The 19,414-nt window shown below is 35.4% G+C and overlaps 1 protein-coding gene across 1 annotated transcript in view; it reads right to left on the reverse strand.

The window, feature by feature from the left end:
• Positions 1-19,414, reverse strand: part of RYR2 (ryanodine receptor 2) — a 384,205-nt gene that overhangs the window by 267,043 nt on the left and 97,748 nt on the right. The window contains exon 3 of the mRNA XM_041485449.1: positions 4,782-4,886. Coding sequence (XP_041341383.1) covers positions 4,782-4,886 — 105 coding nt within the window. The remainder of the gene's footprint in view (positions 1-4,781; positions 4,887-19,414) is intronic.

The raw sequence follows: 19,414 nt of genomic DNA on the forward strand, positions 1-19,414 counted from the left end.
AAGTAACAAAAGTATTAGAATAGAATGAAAGTTCTAACTAGCCCCTTTTTATATAAATACTAAGAGTAATGGTGTCTGGAATATTCAGATTATCCCATTAGAAATATAATCCGTACTGAATCATATGAAAAATCCTCTGAAATATATTTCAAATAATAGTTAGTAGCAATGGGCTTTATGAAGGTTACCTTACACTTCATTTTAATTTGCACACTGCATTGGAAAATTTTTAACTCAATACCTATTTTTCATGTGGCATGTTAGCTTGAGGATTATTTAAAAAGAAAAATCTTTCAGACAAAATCTAAATCATTTTTGAACCAACTGAGGCTAAGAAAATACCTGGCATTCTTCCATGTCAAATATGTCTGGATACCCTTTCTTCTGGGTACCCTTTTCTACTGGGTATACAGCAGCACAAAGGGAAATCATATTCTTTACCATAAAATGTGAGACAGGTAATAGCATACAACGTATAGGTCTGTTGCTTAACTTTCATGAAAAATTAATTTAAATCTCAAAACTGAAAGAAGCCACAAAATTCTAAATCCCTCCCTCACACCTGAAACCTGGCAACTTCCTTCCCTTGTGACACCTTTTCTCAGTGAAAAAAAAATCTGTAGTGAAGGTGCACAAGAGCAGTTGATGGTAATGTAAAAGAGAAAACTCTGCCTTCCTTTCCTCTTATAGGATATATAAAGTTAGATCCCTTTCTCCTACCCAATATTCATCGTGTCTGGAAGAACTATCTAATCCTGTTTCTAATACTGCTCATATTGTCCAGAAGTTGCAGAAGATGCTGAATTCAAGAGCACTAATGGAAAGATGGCCAGGCTTCATTTCTTAAGAAAATTAGGGAAAATGTCCAGGGATTGATTTGATTATGGCATTCAATCACTTTTACTTTAAGAAGAAAGTACTAGATGATAGAGGTCTTGAATCTAGGAAATGAAGATGTGATTTTAAAAAATTAAAATATTTTTTAAAAAGAAAAAAACATCAAACTAACCAAAAAGATAATCAGAGGGAAAAGAATCAGAAGGAAAACACAGTTCCAAGAAGTTGCAATGACCATTCCTAAATTACTCCAGAAGCTATGCATTCACCTTCTCAGGATCACTCCAACTAATAAGCTTTAGTGAAATACAAGGCATTTGGGTCCAGAGAAGGTTTGCTGGAAATAACAACCAGGCTAAGAATAGATGGCCTGAATGCTTTTTATGGTCTTAAATGCTGTATAAAAACAAAACTACTTCCATTTTCATCATATGTCTGCTTTTCTAATAATAAAAATTTACACTAAGAAAATGAGCCCAAATGATTACAAAATAATTCCTAGGCTGTAGGTCACCCTTGTGTAGGACAGTGCACCTGTAATTCTGTTTGCCTAACATACCACAGTCCAGACTATGTGATGATACTCCTCATCATAAAATTATTTACTATTCCATCTCCACAAGATTGCTGCCTTTTTCCTCATCTGTTTCTGGTTTGTTGGTTTTTGTTTCGTGTTTCTTTCCTGCTGATGAACTGATGAAAGTGGTACATGCATATTGCACTCCACACCCCAGCAAAATAAAAAAAATTACCTGTTTAAAATAAACAGTGAAAATAATGCTACCTAAGCAAATAAACTAGGTTGTAGTTCTATTGTTGAAACAAAAACCATTCAAGCAAGCTATGAACGTCAGTGTTTTAATAAATTGTCAGAGTTAACCATACTATTTTACAGGGAAATTATGAAACCTCAGAGCACAAAATAACTATTCAGTGCCTAGAAGAAACAGAGCACTACACACATTCTTTCTTAGGAAATTTCAGTCATTTTCCACTGTTGCCTTTGATACTAGCATTTATCTGGTTCAGGAGAGTCAAGTAAGTATACTCAGATAGATCACTGATCTCACAAAGTATGGAAATTCTCATTTTGGGATTCTTGCACTAAAAATGCAGGTATTTATTGCAGAGCAAATCTTGCACCTTTAATGCACACTAATTGAGAAGCAGCAGTGAATCCAGTAAGTGGACACAGTTATTCTTTCTTAGACACAAGAAAGCTGCTTACTGTTCTGACTCAAGCCAGCATGAGATTTTGTTCATATTACTGCTAACTTACCTGTTATATAACAAAAATAGTTATTATATAAACATAGCATTCAAGAGATTACACAACACAAAAGGCAAACCAGCACTATTAAAAGCACCTTATTGATTTCTAATGCAATGAAAAGTAACTGAGGACTGAAAAGACCTCCTTTTGGAGGATTCTTTCCACTAGAAAACTGAGGTCACACTGAAACCAGTTTATAGCAACAATTTCTAAAAAAATTGATGTACTTTCTTCTACTAAATGAAATGAAGCACTGTTGTTTTAATAAAAAGAATTGATGCTTCTCTAGGAGGGTAATAGTGCTTCAGGCAACACAAATTACCTCATATCATAAAAGTTCTTTTAACAGTTGCTTCAAACAGATATGAAGCTGTCTATATACATACCTGGCCTATGATATACAAATATAAATGCAAAGGCAAAATTTATGTATTTTTCATAGAAAGTACATACACACACCAAATGTCAGTTCTATTAATTTATCAATAAGTACATATTCAGTCATTTTAGTAGCATCTTGACTTTCAGAGACTTACTAAAATATTGACATTGGAAACATGACCTTGTGTTCATCTACAAACCATTATTTTCAGGACTGTTCTCTTCTAATATCAATATATTAATAGGCAAGAGACACAAGCACATTCCTAATGCATTTCTACAGAAGCCATTGCAGTAGAAATATATTTATGATTTACTGAACACCATCTCTCTCTGTTGGTATAGCTGTAGCTCTGTATCTTCTGCTAGAGTTGCCATTTAATAGGTGCTGAGAGCACAGTAAACTGCTCTGTAAACAGCCAAGAGCCACATAATGACCACACTCAGAACTTTGCTTTATCTTTCCTGTGCACATCTCAGAAGACCTTTGAGTACAGAGCACTGTAGACCAGGACAGCTTCATCAGTGTTATTCAGGCATGGGTGTAAGTGTCCAGAATTCTGACCTTCATGGTTATGCACAGAAAAAAATCAGTATTTTTTTCCAGAAAATACCAGATTACCACCAAGCATGGTACGTCTCATCGGTCACTGTGTCCTACAAAAAATTTTTTTTACTCACATAAAGCGCAGAAAATAGTCCAGAATTAGTGCAAATATTCCACCTAAGACCCCTAAAAGGCTCTCATAAGTCTGCCCTGTTCCCAGCAGAATACCTGAGCTCACACTGTCTAATCATTCTGCAGAGAGGTTTGTTCATTCTCCAATGTTCTCTGGGTGTGATCTCTGTATTAAAAGCAAATATTCTCTTAACACATGGCCCTAGCACTCTGCTAAAGACAGTGCAAGATAAAATCTATAATTTGATGTTAGTTTTAAAGAAAAGTTGCAGTACTTCACATTTGAAAATTGAATGCTTTTTCATTCGCTGCATTCTGCCCTACAGCATTACTTTATCACACATTCCCCCATACTTCCTTTAGTTCATGCCCCCGCTCACATTGTTGGGAATAAACAGAAAGAAAACTGTTGCTCTACTTTACACGTGGCCATACACAGTTATCACTGTACATCCTGGGGTTTGGACTGTAATTTTTGACATTATGCCTCTGTGTGTCTGTTCTTTTGGTATTATTTTTTTCCCTGTGAATTTGCTTGCTCTCAGTTTCAGTATTCACAAAGTAAGGGAAGAAGGGTTTAGAAGTTTGTATCTGCTTCCTCTGGTACCACCTCTTCTCTCAGATATGCTTTTCATTCTCTTGGAACAAACTGTCACTGCAGAACACACTCTGGATGATCCACGGTACTGCTCCCAGACTTCATTTCCCAAATACCATTTTCAGTCTAAGTGCCTGGCATTTCATGGGACTGACTACTCTACATTAGTTTGGTTTCTTGAGGCATCCCCATAAAGATCAGAGGCATGCTTATCTCCTGCAAGCTTTCTTGACTGATGCACTTACGGTTAACACCTACTTCTCTTGTGCCTGTATACCTCCTAAGCCTACAGTCACTCTTCCTCAAAAATTTACAGGATTTGAGCTAGAGCTTAGCATTCAAATGAACACTATAAGGTGCATATGGAACATTCAATTACAGCATAACAAATCAAATTATTTGCTCTGCAGGGAACAGTAATTACTATGATTTATTTGTAAATAACTATCTGCTAGTCAAAAAATTAATTCTATTAGGAATAATGATTCTTATAGGATTTAAGTAATTCCTATATCCTTCATCTTCCAGACTGCTATTTCTTGTCCACCAAGGCTCAAAAATAATTTATCTTCAGCTTAAAGGTCTGTCACAGCATACTTTAGCTCAGGGCACACACAAGAGTTTCATTATTTCCAGACACAACCAGCATACATCCAAGTTATTTTAAGACCTTTCAACAGTCTCACCCAATATAGTCAGGAACGCTCAGAAAGCTTATTTGTTCAGAAGAAGTGATCAAGCTTTATATGACACATTATGAGAATCTCTAATTAAAACACCCTTGTAACTCTATACTGACTCACAGCACATTGAAATTGTGAATTTACAACTCAAGCTTCAGTGGACACTGCAAGTGCTTATAATTTCCAAAAAAACCAGGCCATTCCTGTAGCAAAGGAGGAAAGTTCAGCACAATCATGCTATAAGCATGTGACAGCCATGAAACCTGTGGTACCATAGGAAAAAAAGTACTATAGTGCAAGATGAAGAAAGGTGACTATTTAATAACTTACCCCTTCTGCCTTTTCTTCTGTGTTAGCCAGCATCTCCTGGAGGGCCCGTACTGACAGAGACTGCTCCAGCACAAAGGTGCAGATGGACAAATCAGGTGGAACATTCTAGGTAAAAGAGAACCATGAGATCACATTAGTAACACGTTTGCTGAATAGCACTTTCCAGTGGCTCTATTTTGCCTCACCATCCATGGATCTGAAAAATCTAATATCTCTGAGGCTATGAAATCCAGCCACATCCTGGGCTGCAACAGTTAAGTTTTAGCCAGTAAGGGGAAGCCATGCTCTGCTCAGCACGTGCAAGCTGATACCTGAGGTATCAGGTCCCCTCTAAAAAAGAAAGAAACTCTCCATAAAAGAAGAAACCAACGAATTTCAAGTTCAGCAGAGGATCGCCATGAATGTCAGGGCTAGTGCACTCTCCCTCTCTGACTGCAGAGAGGAGGAGAGGGATCTTGTGATTATCTTTAAAAATCTAATGGCAATTACAGGAGAATAGAGGCAGACTCTTCTTGGATGTTCTCCTTGGAAGGAATAGGAGCAGCAATACAAGTTGAACAATGAAAATTTAGAGAAAAAACTTGGGAGTGGAAAGGCTCCTAAGCAAAGCAATGATGGGTCTGCTTGGACACTAGCACATGGAACATGTGTCTCAGACATTATGCTCAGATTGTGAGGAAAACCAAATTCAGTCTTGAGGCCACTGGTAGTTAGCCAGAGCTCATCATTATCATGAAGGTCAAGATACATTTTCATAGCAGAAATAGTGGACACCAAGAATCAAGGCCAAGCCAACAGCTTCAAAGCCTTGCAGGGCACTGTACTTCAGCACAGGCTGCTCTAACTGGGCTAAAACTAAAAATTCTTATAAAAATTATTATTTAACTTGTCATGCTTGAAATAAATATCACTGAACTACTGAAAAGTTAGTTTTCCAGACTATCATAAAAATTCATATAAAATTGAAAGAGGTTTGTAATAGCAATGTCTAAGTTACAAAGTAGCAAAGTAAAATTAGACTTTATGTGGGGATCTTTTCTTCTGTTAATAGAACATGCAACTCCTACACACCTTAACTTGCCTCCAGAAATTATTTCATATTCTTTCTCTATTTTCTTTTCATGTTAGATGCATATTTTAGTTTAGGAATACTTTTATTGACTGCTGGAATTCAGTTTTTTACACCATGAATGCTTTTGCTGCTAAAGCTGTAAAACTGCACGCTTACTCAAACTGTGTACAAAGTGAAGAGGCGACTTCCAAGGCCAAACTGTAAAAGGTAGCTGCAAAATCTGCCCCCCCCCTCCGCAAAAGCTAGTTTTCTCAGAATATCTCACACTCTTACTAGCTTATTATATTTCTGTTCACCCCTACTAAATACAGCAATTCAGGTCTGTTTAATGCGTAATAGATCTTTCATTATTTTCCAATACCTATATTTCAATGAAAGTAATGTAAAATTGTATTTTAAGTTTCAGCCAAATGTAAAAGGTTTTAATAGCATCTTCTGTTGCGTGGGTTTTGACTGACTTACGCAATGATACTTTGGCATGAAATATTTTTTCATCCAACTCCTTCAGAATCAGGTCTCTAATTATTTGTCAGTGGTCTTGTTACCATTTTTCTTTTGTAGCTAATCAGACAATACAACAGTCCTTGTAATGGTAAGACTAGGCCAACAAACAACACATTAGATTGTTTTCAAAACATCCTTATAATGTTAGTACCTCACAAGGCCTTTTGTTACAAAGCAGGAAAGAGAACACTCAGAGATCTCAGGCTGCAATGTGCTGCTTCTACTCAGTTAACCTAAGGACAGGTTTCCAGTCTAGAAAGCCTCACAACCTAACAGTGCAGCTCACTCTCCAGTCTGCCCAGTTAAACTTTCAAACAAAAGTACAAACAAAAGAGAAAAGATGCTCCATACACTGCGCTCAGAAATGAGCCAAGGCTACCTTTTCTGCATCTATAAGCAAACAAAGTCTCCTTAACAATATTCCCACTGTTATTACTGTTATTTAAAGTAGCATTTTTGCTGGCAGAACACCTCACACATACCATATTGGACATATCAAATGTTTTACTATTGAACCTACCCGACAATAGGGGTAGGTTGAAAATCCTGCAATTGTTCCAAACACTGATCAAACCAACATTTCTAGGACACTTTTCCTTCATCCATTTCATTCTCCTTTATGGTCAAGACAGTCATGAACACTTCCTTTCCTACCCACTAAAACTGAAGCGTGAAGTCCCAGTGAACACTTTTCAGCTATTCTCTTTGCAGGTAAGGCACACTTTTTGCTGCTAGGGAGTAAAAAAGGAGGACTGAAGGAGATCATTTTGCTTTAATTAAGTGAAAGAAGTACTGTGTTCTTACAGTCTAGCAAAATGTTAGAGCCAGGTTTTTTTTTTTTCATGAAGCAAAAGGGAGAGCACATTATCCCACCTCATCTTTGTTGCATGAATGCCTGCCTGGGTACTTGGTGGCCCTCAGAGAGAAATGTTTTTCCCTTAAGAGCTGAGGAAAGATGCACCTACTGATGCTTGCAGGGAGGATGTGATTTAGACCTTCCTCTCTGGCAGTTCCTCAGCCAGCTCTGCTCTACTGAAGATCCAACAGGCATGAATGCATCAATCCCAGCATGTACAACTATCAAAGCATGGAAAAAGAGGGGACAGATGCAGACCTGCCAATGTATTTAGCTCAGTTACAGCTCTGCTCATCCCTACATGCTTTATTTCAATGCTGATGCTTTTAACACTATGGATTTAGAGGATGAGGTTTGGGGCCTCAGACACAGACTGAATCTTCCTCTCTTGAATAGCTCCCTCCAAAGACAATAAGTTCAAGTCATTTTAAAACTCTCATCTAAATATTACAAAAATTAATCACAGTGTCTTTTCCATCTCTTTAAAGCATAAAATAAAAATGATAGAAGAAAACCAGAGTATTTGCCAGACCTCTGATTATCTTATTGTCTGTCAAATTATCTCACAGACAGAGGATGTCATATGAAAAATAAAGGTATTCTATGGCAGTCTAACATTCTCTACTGAAAGATATCCTCGTGCACAGTACATGGCACATTTTAGTACCCAGCCTGGAGAGCAACTGCATATTCTAGTGGCTGCAAGGAAAACCTGTAGCAATTTGTTTTAAACATCAGGCTTTATTGAGGACAGGTGAAATATGTTGGCAGATATTTCAGTGACTGTTTTGCTAGACTATGAACACACTATTAAATATTAAATGATTTTAAAGAAAATATTTTGCTACATGTCTAACCAACCACCAATGCACTTTTAATAAACACTAAAACTATCAGGTTTAACCAACAGTTAAATGGTAATAATAGATCTCTATTTTGTTAACAGAATACAAACTATAACCCCAAAAACTGATCAGCTCAAAAGCAGAGGTCTCATCAGATATAAATAACCATATTGGCAATCTTCAACCTTTTTTTCCGCCAATTTTCATCATATTTATATTTGCTGCAGTAGATTTTTAAATGAAGACATAGAAAATTAATTCATATTCCAAAGCGGGGTTTGGTTTGTTTTGTGACAGAGTATGTAATGTCCTTGGATAATCCAGGGAATCCGTATCACTTCAGTTCATATGATCAGTGGAAAATGCTGATAAGCAATGGCAGTAATCAATATAATTTATTTTCAGTTCATTTCTGACACATTTGCAAAATCAATCATACTTTAATGGGTTTGAAAATAAAATGTACTCACTGACTTAAAAGGTAAATAGTAGTAACTCCAGTTTATCTCAGTATTAATTAAAGCATTACTAATTTGGCTGCCAGTTTATGTTTAGATTTGCCCCCTTGTCAACTTTTCTTTTTAGAAAATCTACTCCGTCATAATTATACCCTAATGTGCAAGTAGTTCAATTTCTTAAAAAGTTTTTAAATAAATGAATAGAAATTGTATATTGCATTTCAAAAGGACATTCAGTACCTCTAGGAGAAGAGCAATTATTATCTTTTTCTATTGTTCCTTCATCATGGTTTGTAATAGCCCAATCAGCAAAATTAGACAAGTTAAAATAAATGTAACGGTCATCTGGATTTTTTAAGGCATGCCCATTACAGAAGTAATTACTAGATTACTTAGAAAACTGGTGAATTCCTTATTCTTCCTGTCATTTTAAACTACATTTATTGTGTACACTAGTTTTCTGTAGTAATATTTGCATATTAAACTATGCTTTACTCTGTGGGAGGCAGATTTGCAAATTAGATAATCATAGCCTTTATTAAAAAGGTGTTTTGAGTAAAGCTTTTGAAATATTTTTCAAAATAACCCTAACTGCATTCCAACCCACAGGTGAATCATGGGTACTGGATGCATTAATTATGCTCAGTTTAATTTTCTCGAGAATTTCTATTCACACACTCCAACGAAAGCAAGAGGCTGAGACACAAAATTCAGTGCTGTTGTCACTACTCTGACAACCACACAGTGCTAACAAGCCACTGGAATGTACAGCCTACTCATATAATATGTTGCATATAATCTTGTGAATGTAAAATGAACTTTTGCCTCTCATAAATATTAGTACAAGACTGAAAGATAATAAATTGTATCAGCAAATAGAATTATGTCTCTAAGAATAAGCAGCTTCACCTTAGCTTTACCTGTCTAGATATTTGCAAACTTCTTAGTTATTTTCCTAAGCTCACAGTAATTTTTGTTATTTTTTCTAACTGAATTCCCAATTAAATGGACTTGCAAGTATTTGGGTTTTAGCCGTATAGTGGGAATTCACACAGCAGTGCCTAATCAATCACCTAATTAAGCAGCCTGATGTCAAAAAATGAGATGTGGATGTTCATAATTCTTTTTAATGCTAGCACATTTACTAGATGCCTAACTTCAAGAATCCAAGTAGGAGAACTCAGAAAATTCATTTTAGTACAGAATTTAAGCAAAACATCTGTAGTCCTATTTGTGGGAGTAGCCTGAAAGAAACTGAACCCATCAGCTATTTTCAAGTTACATTGCAATTTATACATCTCTATCTTTCTGGCTGCTCTTTCTATTTAAATGAGATTCTGTCTGGTGACAGTGATGAAACATGCTCAATATAACCAAGGAAAAACTTCTGTTTCTAGGACTCTATATAGAAGGCCTAGATTTCCTTGTTTTCAAGCTTGTCATTGAAACAATGGACCCAGAACAGAAATATATGAGTCTGGCAACCCGTGAGTCCCATCAGCCAAACAGAATGAACCATATTCATCAAATCCCAAAGCAGAAAAGACAGAGAATGAATTATGAGCCTTACAGTTTCAGCTCTGTAGAGTATCAACTAACACTGTCCTCTCTCTAGAACTCCTCCAGGAGCAGTGTCAAGCTCCCATGTGTTTACCATGAGCAGACTGTGAAGGTTGCCTGGACACCTCCTACAGAAAGTTTGCCATCAGCTGCTTCTGACTATTTCAGTGTGAAACCATCACTTTCTGCATGAGGCTTTTATAGGACATTTCATCCCCAGCAGTTGTCTCTCTCAAAAGCAGAGAAATTCTCAGCATTCAAAACTTTTTATGTTACTCTACCTAAAACTTGTAATGTCCTCATGTTTTTGGAAGAGCAGTTTGACAAAGGCGTGGCTTTGTGTCACAAGTACACTTTTCACTTTTTCTAGGAAAAAACTTCAAAAATCCGGGCATGTTCTACTTCCTGAAAAATGTCATTTTCACATAGTGCAAAGTTTCTTGTTAATGTCTGAAAGCTCAAAAGAGTCCTTTTTTTAAGAAGGAAGAAGGAGACAAACACAGGGAAAACAAGCTAGTGGTGGAACTGAGGTCAGACACAAATACATAGCAATCATTCCATTTTCAGATCTTAAAACACAAGACAGCTCCATGTCCTCAGCGGTTCTCTTGAATTGTGTTGAATTGGTTGCCTACGCCACAAGCTGATCTTCTTGTTAATCTCACCTAAACAACCGACTATTTTCTTAAAAATACTCTCTGTGGTCACATATGGTTTCACCATCTTGTCCAGATCTCTGAGTGCAGAAGTCTCCCACAAGGGAAGCATTAGATTTGATAAAACCAGCAGTGGAAGACACCTTGATATGCTGATCATACTTTCTGTTGATACATCAATCAATCTTCTACAGTACTTTTTGTCTGATTACAGGGAGTTACTAGTTTTTATTCTCTATGAGTTTGCACAGCAGTGAACACAAAACTCCTTCCCCATTTTCATTCTCAGATAGTGAAATGTCATCTGCTGGTCACTCTGTAACAGAGCTTATTGGCAAAGAAAATTGTGTGTGCCTGAAACTTAATCTGTGCAAACCTGAAGGCATAGAAGGAAACTGCTTCTTGGAGTTTTTCCTTCTCACAATCTTCTTTAAAAATCCATAAGAAACCTACTCAAGATGTTCTTACTTAAGTACAATTACAGTATTTTCCTTTATGCAGAAAACAGTTTCAAAGTTTCATCTTACAATTTTTCACTTTTTGCTCTTTGGAAATAGCTTTGATCCTGAAATCTGTCAAAGGTCTTGAGGCCATTATTAACAGAGCAGACTATCTTAATCACTTGGAAGCTGTAATTCCTGGTAAGGTATTTACTTTCTGTATAGATTAAGGGCTGCACACATTCCATCCTTAAATGGATAAGAGGCTTTTTCCTCTTACACCCCATCTCTTCACTCTAGTCTCCTTTCCAACCTAAGGACATAAGTCCCACATATCTACATTACTGAGAGCTGTTTTCTTTTTATCTCCTTTTTGAAAATTTAAAAGTCTTAGCTACAGATAGAAGGGATATTAGGTAAGGAGCCATACAACTACACTGCAGCATTGATGGAGAAACTTGGTCAATCAGCTCAACTCCCATCACAACATTTGCTGCTGTAGCCAGAAGCTTAGATGAACTTAATTAATAGTGTATCACCCTAATGCAGTGAAAATGTGTTAATTTTAAAGGTAATTAGGAAAATTTCATACTGATTAATAAAATAAGAATAGCTCATAGGATCAACAGTGCTACAGAGGGTCTAGGCACACATCCAAATTAACAAAAACATGGTTTGTTTAGCTTCATATTAATGCTGAAAATTCTTATCATGCTAATCTTATGTGTATAATTCAAAATTTTCACGTTCCCTTTTATTCTTAGAGATTATGTTCTATTTGTAGCTACTGCAAGGCGTAATGGAAAAATCTAGGATTGTTATTATCATGAGAGGGTACTGTTGCTTTAGAACCTGGAAGGAAGCAGCTACACTTTGATTCTTGCAGCATCAGAAAGATGATCTTTATAAAATACTATTTTGTACCTATCTGAAAAACTTACCAGATAGCCAAAAGGAAAATCTTCCTAATCCCTGACCAGATTTAATATAAACCATACACATTACAATAGTCATCTTTCTATGAAGCAACCCTGTAACCTTTCAGGATCAAATAAATAGGACAGACATGCACATGTTTTGTGCCTGTAATAAGTGACACAGCCTGACCTGTGTCAGTGGAAGTTCTTGCCCCTGCATAATAACCCATAGGCCATTATTTGCTGAGATTCTCTTACTGTTAAATTTATCCCATATCTGAAATCTTCACAGTAGAATTTTCACATTTAAAAGTACATCCATAATCCTTCCAGAATACCAACTGTTATGAGCAATTCATCTACATTACAGTAAACATGAAAAACTATGTCTAAGAAAAGCAAAATCTGCTTATATATCTCATAAATTATCAACTAAAAGCATAACAGACATCAAATTGTAACTTTTAAGAACTTTGTTGTAAGTTTTAACTATTATATTTTCCATTGTATGTTGCTGAAATCAGTGGTCAACCTGTGTACCTAAGAAAATCAAATATTGTTTAATGGGGCACTGGGAGTTTATGCTCTGAGTCACCCATGACTTTCCCTTAAATGAAGGGAAGGAGATGCATCATCAGCTCTCTCCTGGGCAAGACAGTTTAAAATTATATTTCAAAAAAATACATGACCTTAGAAGATATATACATCCACCTCTGTAATGTAAAGCAAATCAATCAGAATTGTATATTGAAAGTTTTCTAGTAAAAAAAATATATATATATTTAATAATGAAGTTCTTGTAGTTCAAGAGAAACTCTAGCAGATAATTTGGGTCAGGGTCAGAAGGATTTGTATAGTCCTAAAAGCAAAGATGCCTGCCAGGAAACTTCCAGGGATTTAAGGACTTATACTGACAAGGTTCCACTGCTGATAAAAAGTGCAATAATACTTGCAGGAATAAATATCTGTTTGAAAAAAAAAAAAAAAATCTGACTTTGTATACTTAGAAACTGTGGCTTATCTATCAGTGTCTAAGTATATGAAGCCCCCGCTTGCCTGGGCATGGCACTACATCTGAACATCCATTGCATGATGTGAGAAGTAAACACTTGTTTTAGTACACAGCCCTATTAACTACAAAATCAAATAGAATAATTGCAAGAGTAATTTGTCCTTAATATTCAAATTTTGTTCTTTCTTGGTCTAGGTTGCCCAAATATTGCTACTAAGCCCTTAATATAAAACCAACTGCTGCTTTAAATAATTTTTTGCTTATCATTCAGTAACACACAGAACAAACAGCTTCCACAAAGTACTGTCTAGACAGAAATACCCACATGCATTTCCCACCTTCCTCAGAAGTGAATTATGCAAGAAGCAATAAAGCAAGAGGCTTAAAAATTTGGATATGGTAAGGACAGTCTCAAGGACCTTAACAACCTGTGGACTTTTTTTTTCCTGCTACACTTGAATACATATTCAGTGAGGAGTTTAATGAGGAGGGAGTATAATAAGTTCACCCAAGTTCAAGTATAACATGAGGTATCACCCCTACATGAAAGTAGAGATCATTGACCTAGAGTTTCCTCCTTTACCACAGTCAAGATCTTCCTTTTCAAAATATCACATTTTGACATCAGATAAAAAGATAATAACTACAGACCTTTGCAGACACCTATTACTCACAAGCACATATTTTCTAGATAGTTCTAATTTTAATTTGCCCACACCTTAACTTTCAACTAACCAGTCAAAGATGTTTCACTCCCCTACTCTGGTGCCTGTCCATGCTGGGGTTTAAAATAACCTTTCAATTGTCTGGTATTGGTTTATTTTCTGAAAACAGACCAAAAACGAATCACATAATTTTAAGTTCTTCAAAATAATCAAAACTCTTTGTCATTAATTCTTCTAAGGAATTCTACTTTTTATATACAAAAATTTTTTTACTAAGAATTATGCAGACAGTTATGTGTATCACCTCCATGATAAATTAGCCAGAAACACGCAAAACAAAGAGGAATTATTTGGCCAATTTGAGCTAATGAAGACTTACATACACATTAATCTATATGCATTTTTCAAATTTATCAGCCCAAAGAGGCTTAATTTATTGTTAGTGTACTTCAGACCAAGTCAAATATGGCACTCAAAGTTTATTAAGCTTTATTCTTAAAACAGCTAATCAAACCAGGCATGTTTCTTATTTAAAAATAAGACCTTATTGCAATTTGACTTAATTTCTATGGGCCTTTTTATTTGCTAACACTCAATCAACTTACATACACTAGAAAGAAAAATTCTCTATTAAAGGGCTTTCTAATTTATTGAATAATGGGCACTAAAATGCTCTCTTGGAAAGTCAGTTCATATTTCATATTGCACTGAGTAGAACATTTGTTTGCTTTCTGGGACCTATGTCCAACCTTCTCATGCAAGTCCCGTGCTAGCCCTGCTTCTTTTTCTCTCACAGTACTCAAAATGTCACAGAGTTTTGGAATTTCTCTTCATATAGAAATAGCTTGTCCCGGCTGTTTTTTTAAAGATCAATATATACCTTGGCTGTTTAAAGCATCTTAAACTATCCAAACTAATTAATCCTGCATTATCTAAAGTCATTTGAACAACTGTTGATTTTGAGTTGCATTTCTGTCAATTATTGCCTTATTGCCAGATGTAAACACTGTACTGTGCAAATATAACCAGTCAATACTCAGAGAAACACCAAGAAAACATGAAATTCTTAACTCCCTGTTATCATTAAATGACATTAGATGTGGGATAGAAGTAGAGTTTGCAGTATTAAGGGAAGATTGTACCAGATGTTAGAAATCAGCCTGGTGACATTGGTTTCCTGTTCTTTTTTAATCACATGTAAAAAGTCAGTGCTCATGAAAAGACAACATTTTTGTGGAAGATGTCTTCATAAATATACCAAGAGTACAAGTGCCTGGAATATGGAATAAATTTCCCACTCCTAAATAGATTCTTTATATCCAGTAGGGAAGAAAAAGTGAACTTGGAAGGAGTTAAAGCTCCAAAACATCCATTAGCATTATTCACATATTCATGTCCATCTCTATTATGTACAGGTTTTCAAACAAGCAGCAAACATTCAGCAATTATTTAAAAACTATTAAACACTCAGGAAAAGAAGCCTGAACTGTAACCTTGAGTATTTATGCATAATCTTTAAGAGCATAATAACTTCTTATACCATCTGGCCTGTGGCTTTTTTAATGAAAAATAAAGCAACTGTTCTTTTGTTTGTGAAACCAGAAAAAGTTAATCTTGTATTTGTATATGGTAACCCAACAGTTAGCACTAGGAAAGTTTCTAAAACAACTTGCCTTTGGGTTTCAAACACAGGGTCACAAAGCACACATCTTCAAACTCCAAAGTACTTCCACTTGCCCAACTTCCCTCATCCAGTTCAGATTATTTATAAACTAAAAGTCTTAATTTAATGCTGAAAATATTCTTTTTATGCTAGCATATTACAGAATTTGTCAGTTGCTATAAAAGCACGAATAATCTTCCTCCTTTTTCATGGGGAAGTAACCAGGACGCAAAGTCTAAAATCTTGAAAATCACAACCCAAAAGGTCTGTTTCAAAAAATCTTAAGAAACAAACAAAAAAATATTCTATACTCTTTTTTCCATTTTGTTTCAGATATGATCAGTATTAGATACCTCAAATAAACAGAGATTCACTCATTAATAGGCCACATTTCTTTGCCCTAATTTCTGGGAGCCCACTGGGCTAGGGTTATTCATAAGAGTCTGCTGAACCAGATTTAGCCTAACAGTTCTTAAAAATACTGAGTGCAAAGTAATAATACCATGACGTGAAGTGCAAAGAATCAGTACAAAGCTAATTTGAAACTGCTGTTTTAGACAAACATTCATCTAAAAGGCTTAAAATAAGCATTTATACTTTTATGTGTTCTTAGCTTGAAACACAGATTTATTAATGTTTTTTCAGGTTTTCAGATGTGCAGCTACATATCAGTCTAATTAAAACTCAAATGACTGCTTTGTAACTACTCTGCATGTACTAATGAAGTACATTTCACTCTAAACCCTTCAGAGAAAATATTTAAAATGCTGAGCACCAGGGGACTTGGCAGAACATGCCAGCTGCGTAACCTTGCGATGTTTGGTTTCCCAGGGTAAGGCAGCAAGCCTGAAGCTTCTGGGGTGAGCTTGCACTGAAAAGCCAGCAGCTCTAGCTTGCATCAGACATGAACGTACCCAAATAACTCCTACCTAGAAATATTTTTGATTTCCTCTATATATCACTTATTTATCTTTCAAGGACTTTCTTATTGTATTTTACTACAGTTAGTGCATTTGGTGAAGACAAGTAATCTGTTTGCAGTCCTTAACATACAGTCCCAAGATTTTTAGAGTCACAAGACTTGTATACTAAATGGGAAAAAAGACAAACCCAACCATCAAAACCCATCAACTGTGCACTTGGATGAGGGCACTGCTTTGAACAGACTGCACAAAATGCAAATAGATAAACCGATCACGCAATGATAGCAACTTTCCTCTTTACTAGGAGCTGAGCTAAACCACAGCAAACTGGCAGGCTTTTAGAAGCCTCCAGGAACTTACCAAACCAATTACAGAACTGTACACCACATATGTGACTTCATTGGATCACAGTGTTTGTGTTACAGCCATATCTCAGACAAGATTTTTCAGCACAATATCTGCATCTTTTTAGATTTTAATCTTTAAGTAATAAGATGCCTGAACAGTTACTGGGATATATAGTTATAAAGAAAAACTGATTAAATGGGATTTTTCAGGTTTTCTTCACTTATTTTACACCAGAAGTGGAATTCCTACATCTGGTCTACCAAAAAAAACCAAAAAAACACCCACACAAAAGCACCAAAAACCAACAAAAAAACCCTACACAAACAAATGAAAAAATACCCAAAACAGCCATATTATATGTGAGTTTGTAGACATTTAGGGTTTGTTTGTTTTTTAACATACATTTAGATAATGAAGAAAGTTGCAAACCACATATTTGACTGTAGAAATTACAACTCACATTTTGTTCATTAAATTTCATAAATTTTATGACTTTGAGTTAAGTTTCTTGAATGGATGCCTATGTTACCATTAGCGTGAAACAAGTTTTGTTCACTAAATTTCATAAATTTTATGACTTTAAGTTTCTTGAATGGATGCCTATGTTACCATTAGCGTGAAACAACTCATGAATATTAAAAAAATGAGATTTTGACATGTTTTTTGCATTGTTTACTTGATAGTAGACATGATGCATGCATAGATATCATATGTCAGTGCCATCACTTGGAGTATTATCATCAGCTAAACTGACCTACAATGTGACTTCGATTCTATCTATCAGCTTTTGTCACTATACGTTCAGGTTACATGTCATGAAATCTAGCAGCATATTTAGGAATTCAGAACTTTCCTCTGGAGGTTTTTTCCCAGGTACTTTATTGACTACAATGTTACATATTTCTGAAATATGTTTTGACAAGAAAATCCCAAGTATGCAATACACTTAAAGTTTTATAACAAAACTCTATGGGTTCTAAATAACTAGTATTAAGCATTCATGGTTATCTTCAAAACCAGAGAACTGGCCTATAATAATATCTTACTTTTAAAAATATTAAGTAAGTGGAGCATAATTTAAAAATAAACTCTTTCCCATTCATGAATGCACAGTTTGAAGATAGGAAGAGCTTTAAATTTATATTTCATAGCAAATAATGCCTTATTAAGTTAAAACTCAACGTGTATATCAAGCAAAACCAGATGTCATAAAAAATATTTCTATAAGACAGAAATAATCAATTCGTATGTGAATGTAAAACTTCAAATATCTGCTGCAACAAGAGATAAAATGAAAAATGAAAATACTAAGATTTCACAGATTGGATCTATTGTTATTACACTGTTTAGTCTGGGATGATCTGCTTTTTGTTTCCTTTTTTAAAACTACCTGAGTTACAGGTGACAGTACAAATATTCTAAGCTGTATTGTTATGCCTAATAACAATGCCCATGATTTTCAGCTGATATAAAGCCATATTTCTATTGCTGCTGTATAGCCATTGAGATCTGAGTGTTTTTCACAGTTCAAATGTTTCACATTAATTTTAAATTATTTCATTTCCATCTCAATAAACATTTATGTTGGTTTCCGGGACTAATTGCAAGGACCACAATTTTACTGGGAAAGAAGGACTCACTGAACAAAATCCTGTCTGATCTACACCTATGAAGACTTCATCTACCTGTTTCTAATTTATGTATGTCACATAGGCCAAGCAATGTGTAAGTATATTTAAATTATTGAAATTTAAATTATTGAAATCATCAGTTTTAGTCAAAGTTGGCTAAATGGAGTCCTCTGAACATAAGATTACATAAGATTAAGTGCCATCTTTATCATTAAATGGGAATAATAATTTTGACAATATGACACAAAAGCAATCTAAATGGCCCTAGAGGTGCAGCTACAAAGTCCTGACAAAATTTTTTACTTATTATAAAAGGATAACTCATATATATATATATATATATACACATATAAAAGTGGAAATTCATGTACAGAAATGAACCACAGCAATTCCATTAAAAAAATTCCAACCAACCACCTTACCAAATGACATATTCACAGAATGACTCAATGTAAACACAAGAAAACAACACTGATCTAATTTCTGAGAGTGAACCAATTTTTTAACTGCTCAAAAAGTATCTGCTTGCATCCGTGTGTTAATAGACACTATGTGCTTTTTTTATGTATTTGGATTTACAGAATCAAAAACTGCACAATGCAGATACTGTTTCTCAGCTGTCAGAGAGAGTTTCAGACTCAGTCTCTCTGGAGACAGATTATTTGTCTTGGCCACTGAGAATATGTTTGCTGTAAAAGACAAAAAAGAAGGCAACCCTTGCCTTCAGATCTTACACTCTGGAAGACAAACAGAGAAAAGAGATTTTCTCCCAGAGGCAATCAGGGTACAGAAGTTCAGGCCAATGTCCCACCATTCAGGATGACAGCCTTCTCCAGACACATCCATACATAATTTGACTGCTGGCATGGAAACAGCTTGCATAAATACTTTAAAAAAATCATACTTCCATGTAGCCTTGTCTGTGCCAGGTATAACTTTCTCCAGACCCCTCCCCCCCATTCTCCTCTTCCCTTTAAGCATAGCCACCTGTCCAGCTCCAGACAATTCATCTGACCAAAAAAAGGCAAAGATAAAAATAAAATTATTTGTATTTCTCAGCACAAGAAGCAGTATGTCAGTCTT

This window comes from Pyrgilauda ruficollis, unplaced genomic scaffold, assembly GCF_017590135.1.
Source record: "Pyrgilauda ruficollis isolate IOZ18807 unplaced genomic scaffold, ASM1759013v1 scaffold70, whole genome shotgun sequence".
Classification (NCBI taxonomy): domain Eukaryota; kingdom Metazoa; phylum Chordata; class Aves; order Passeriformes; family Passeridae; genus Pyrgilauda; species Pyrgilauda ruficollis.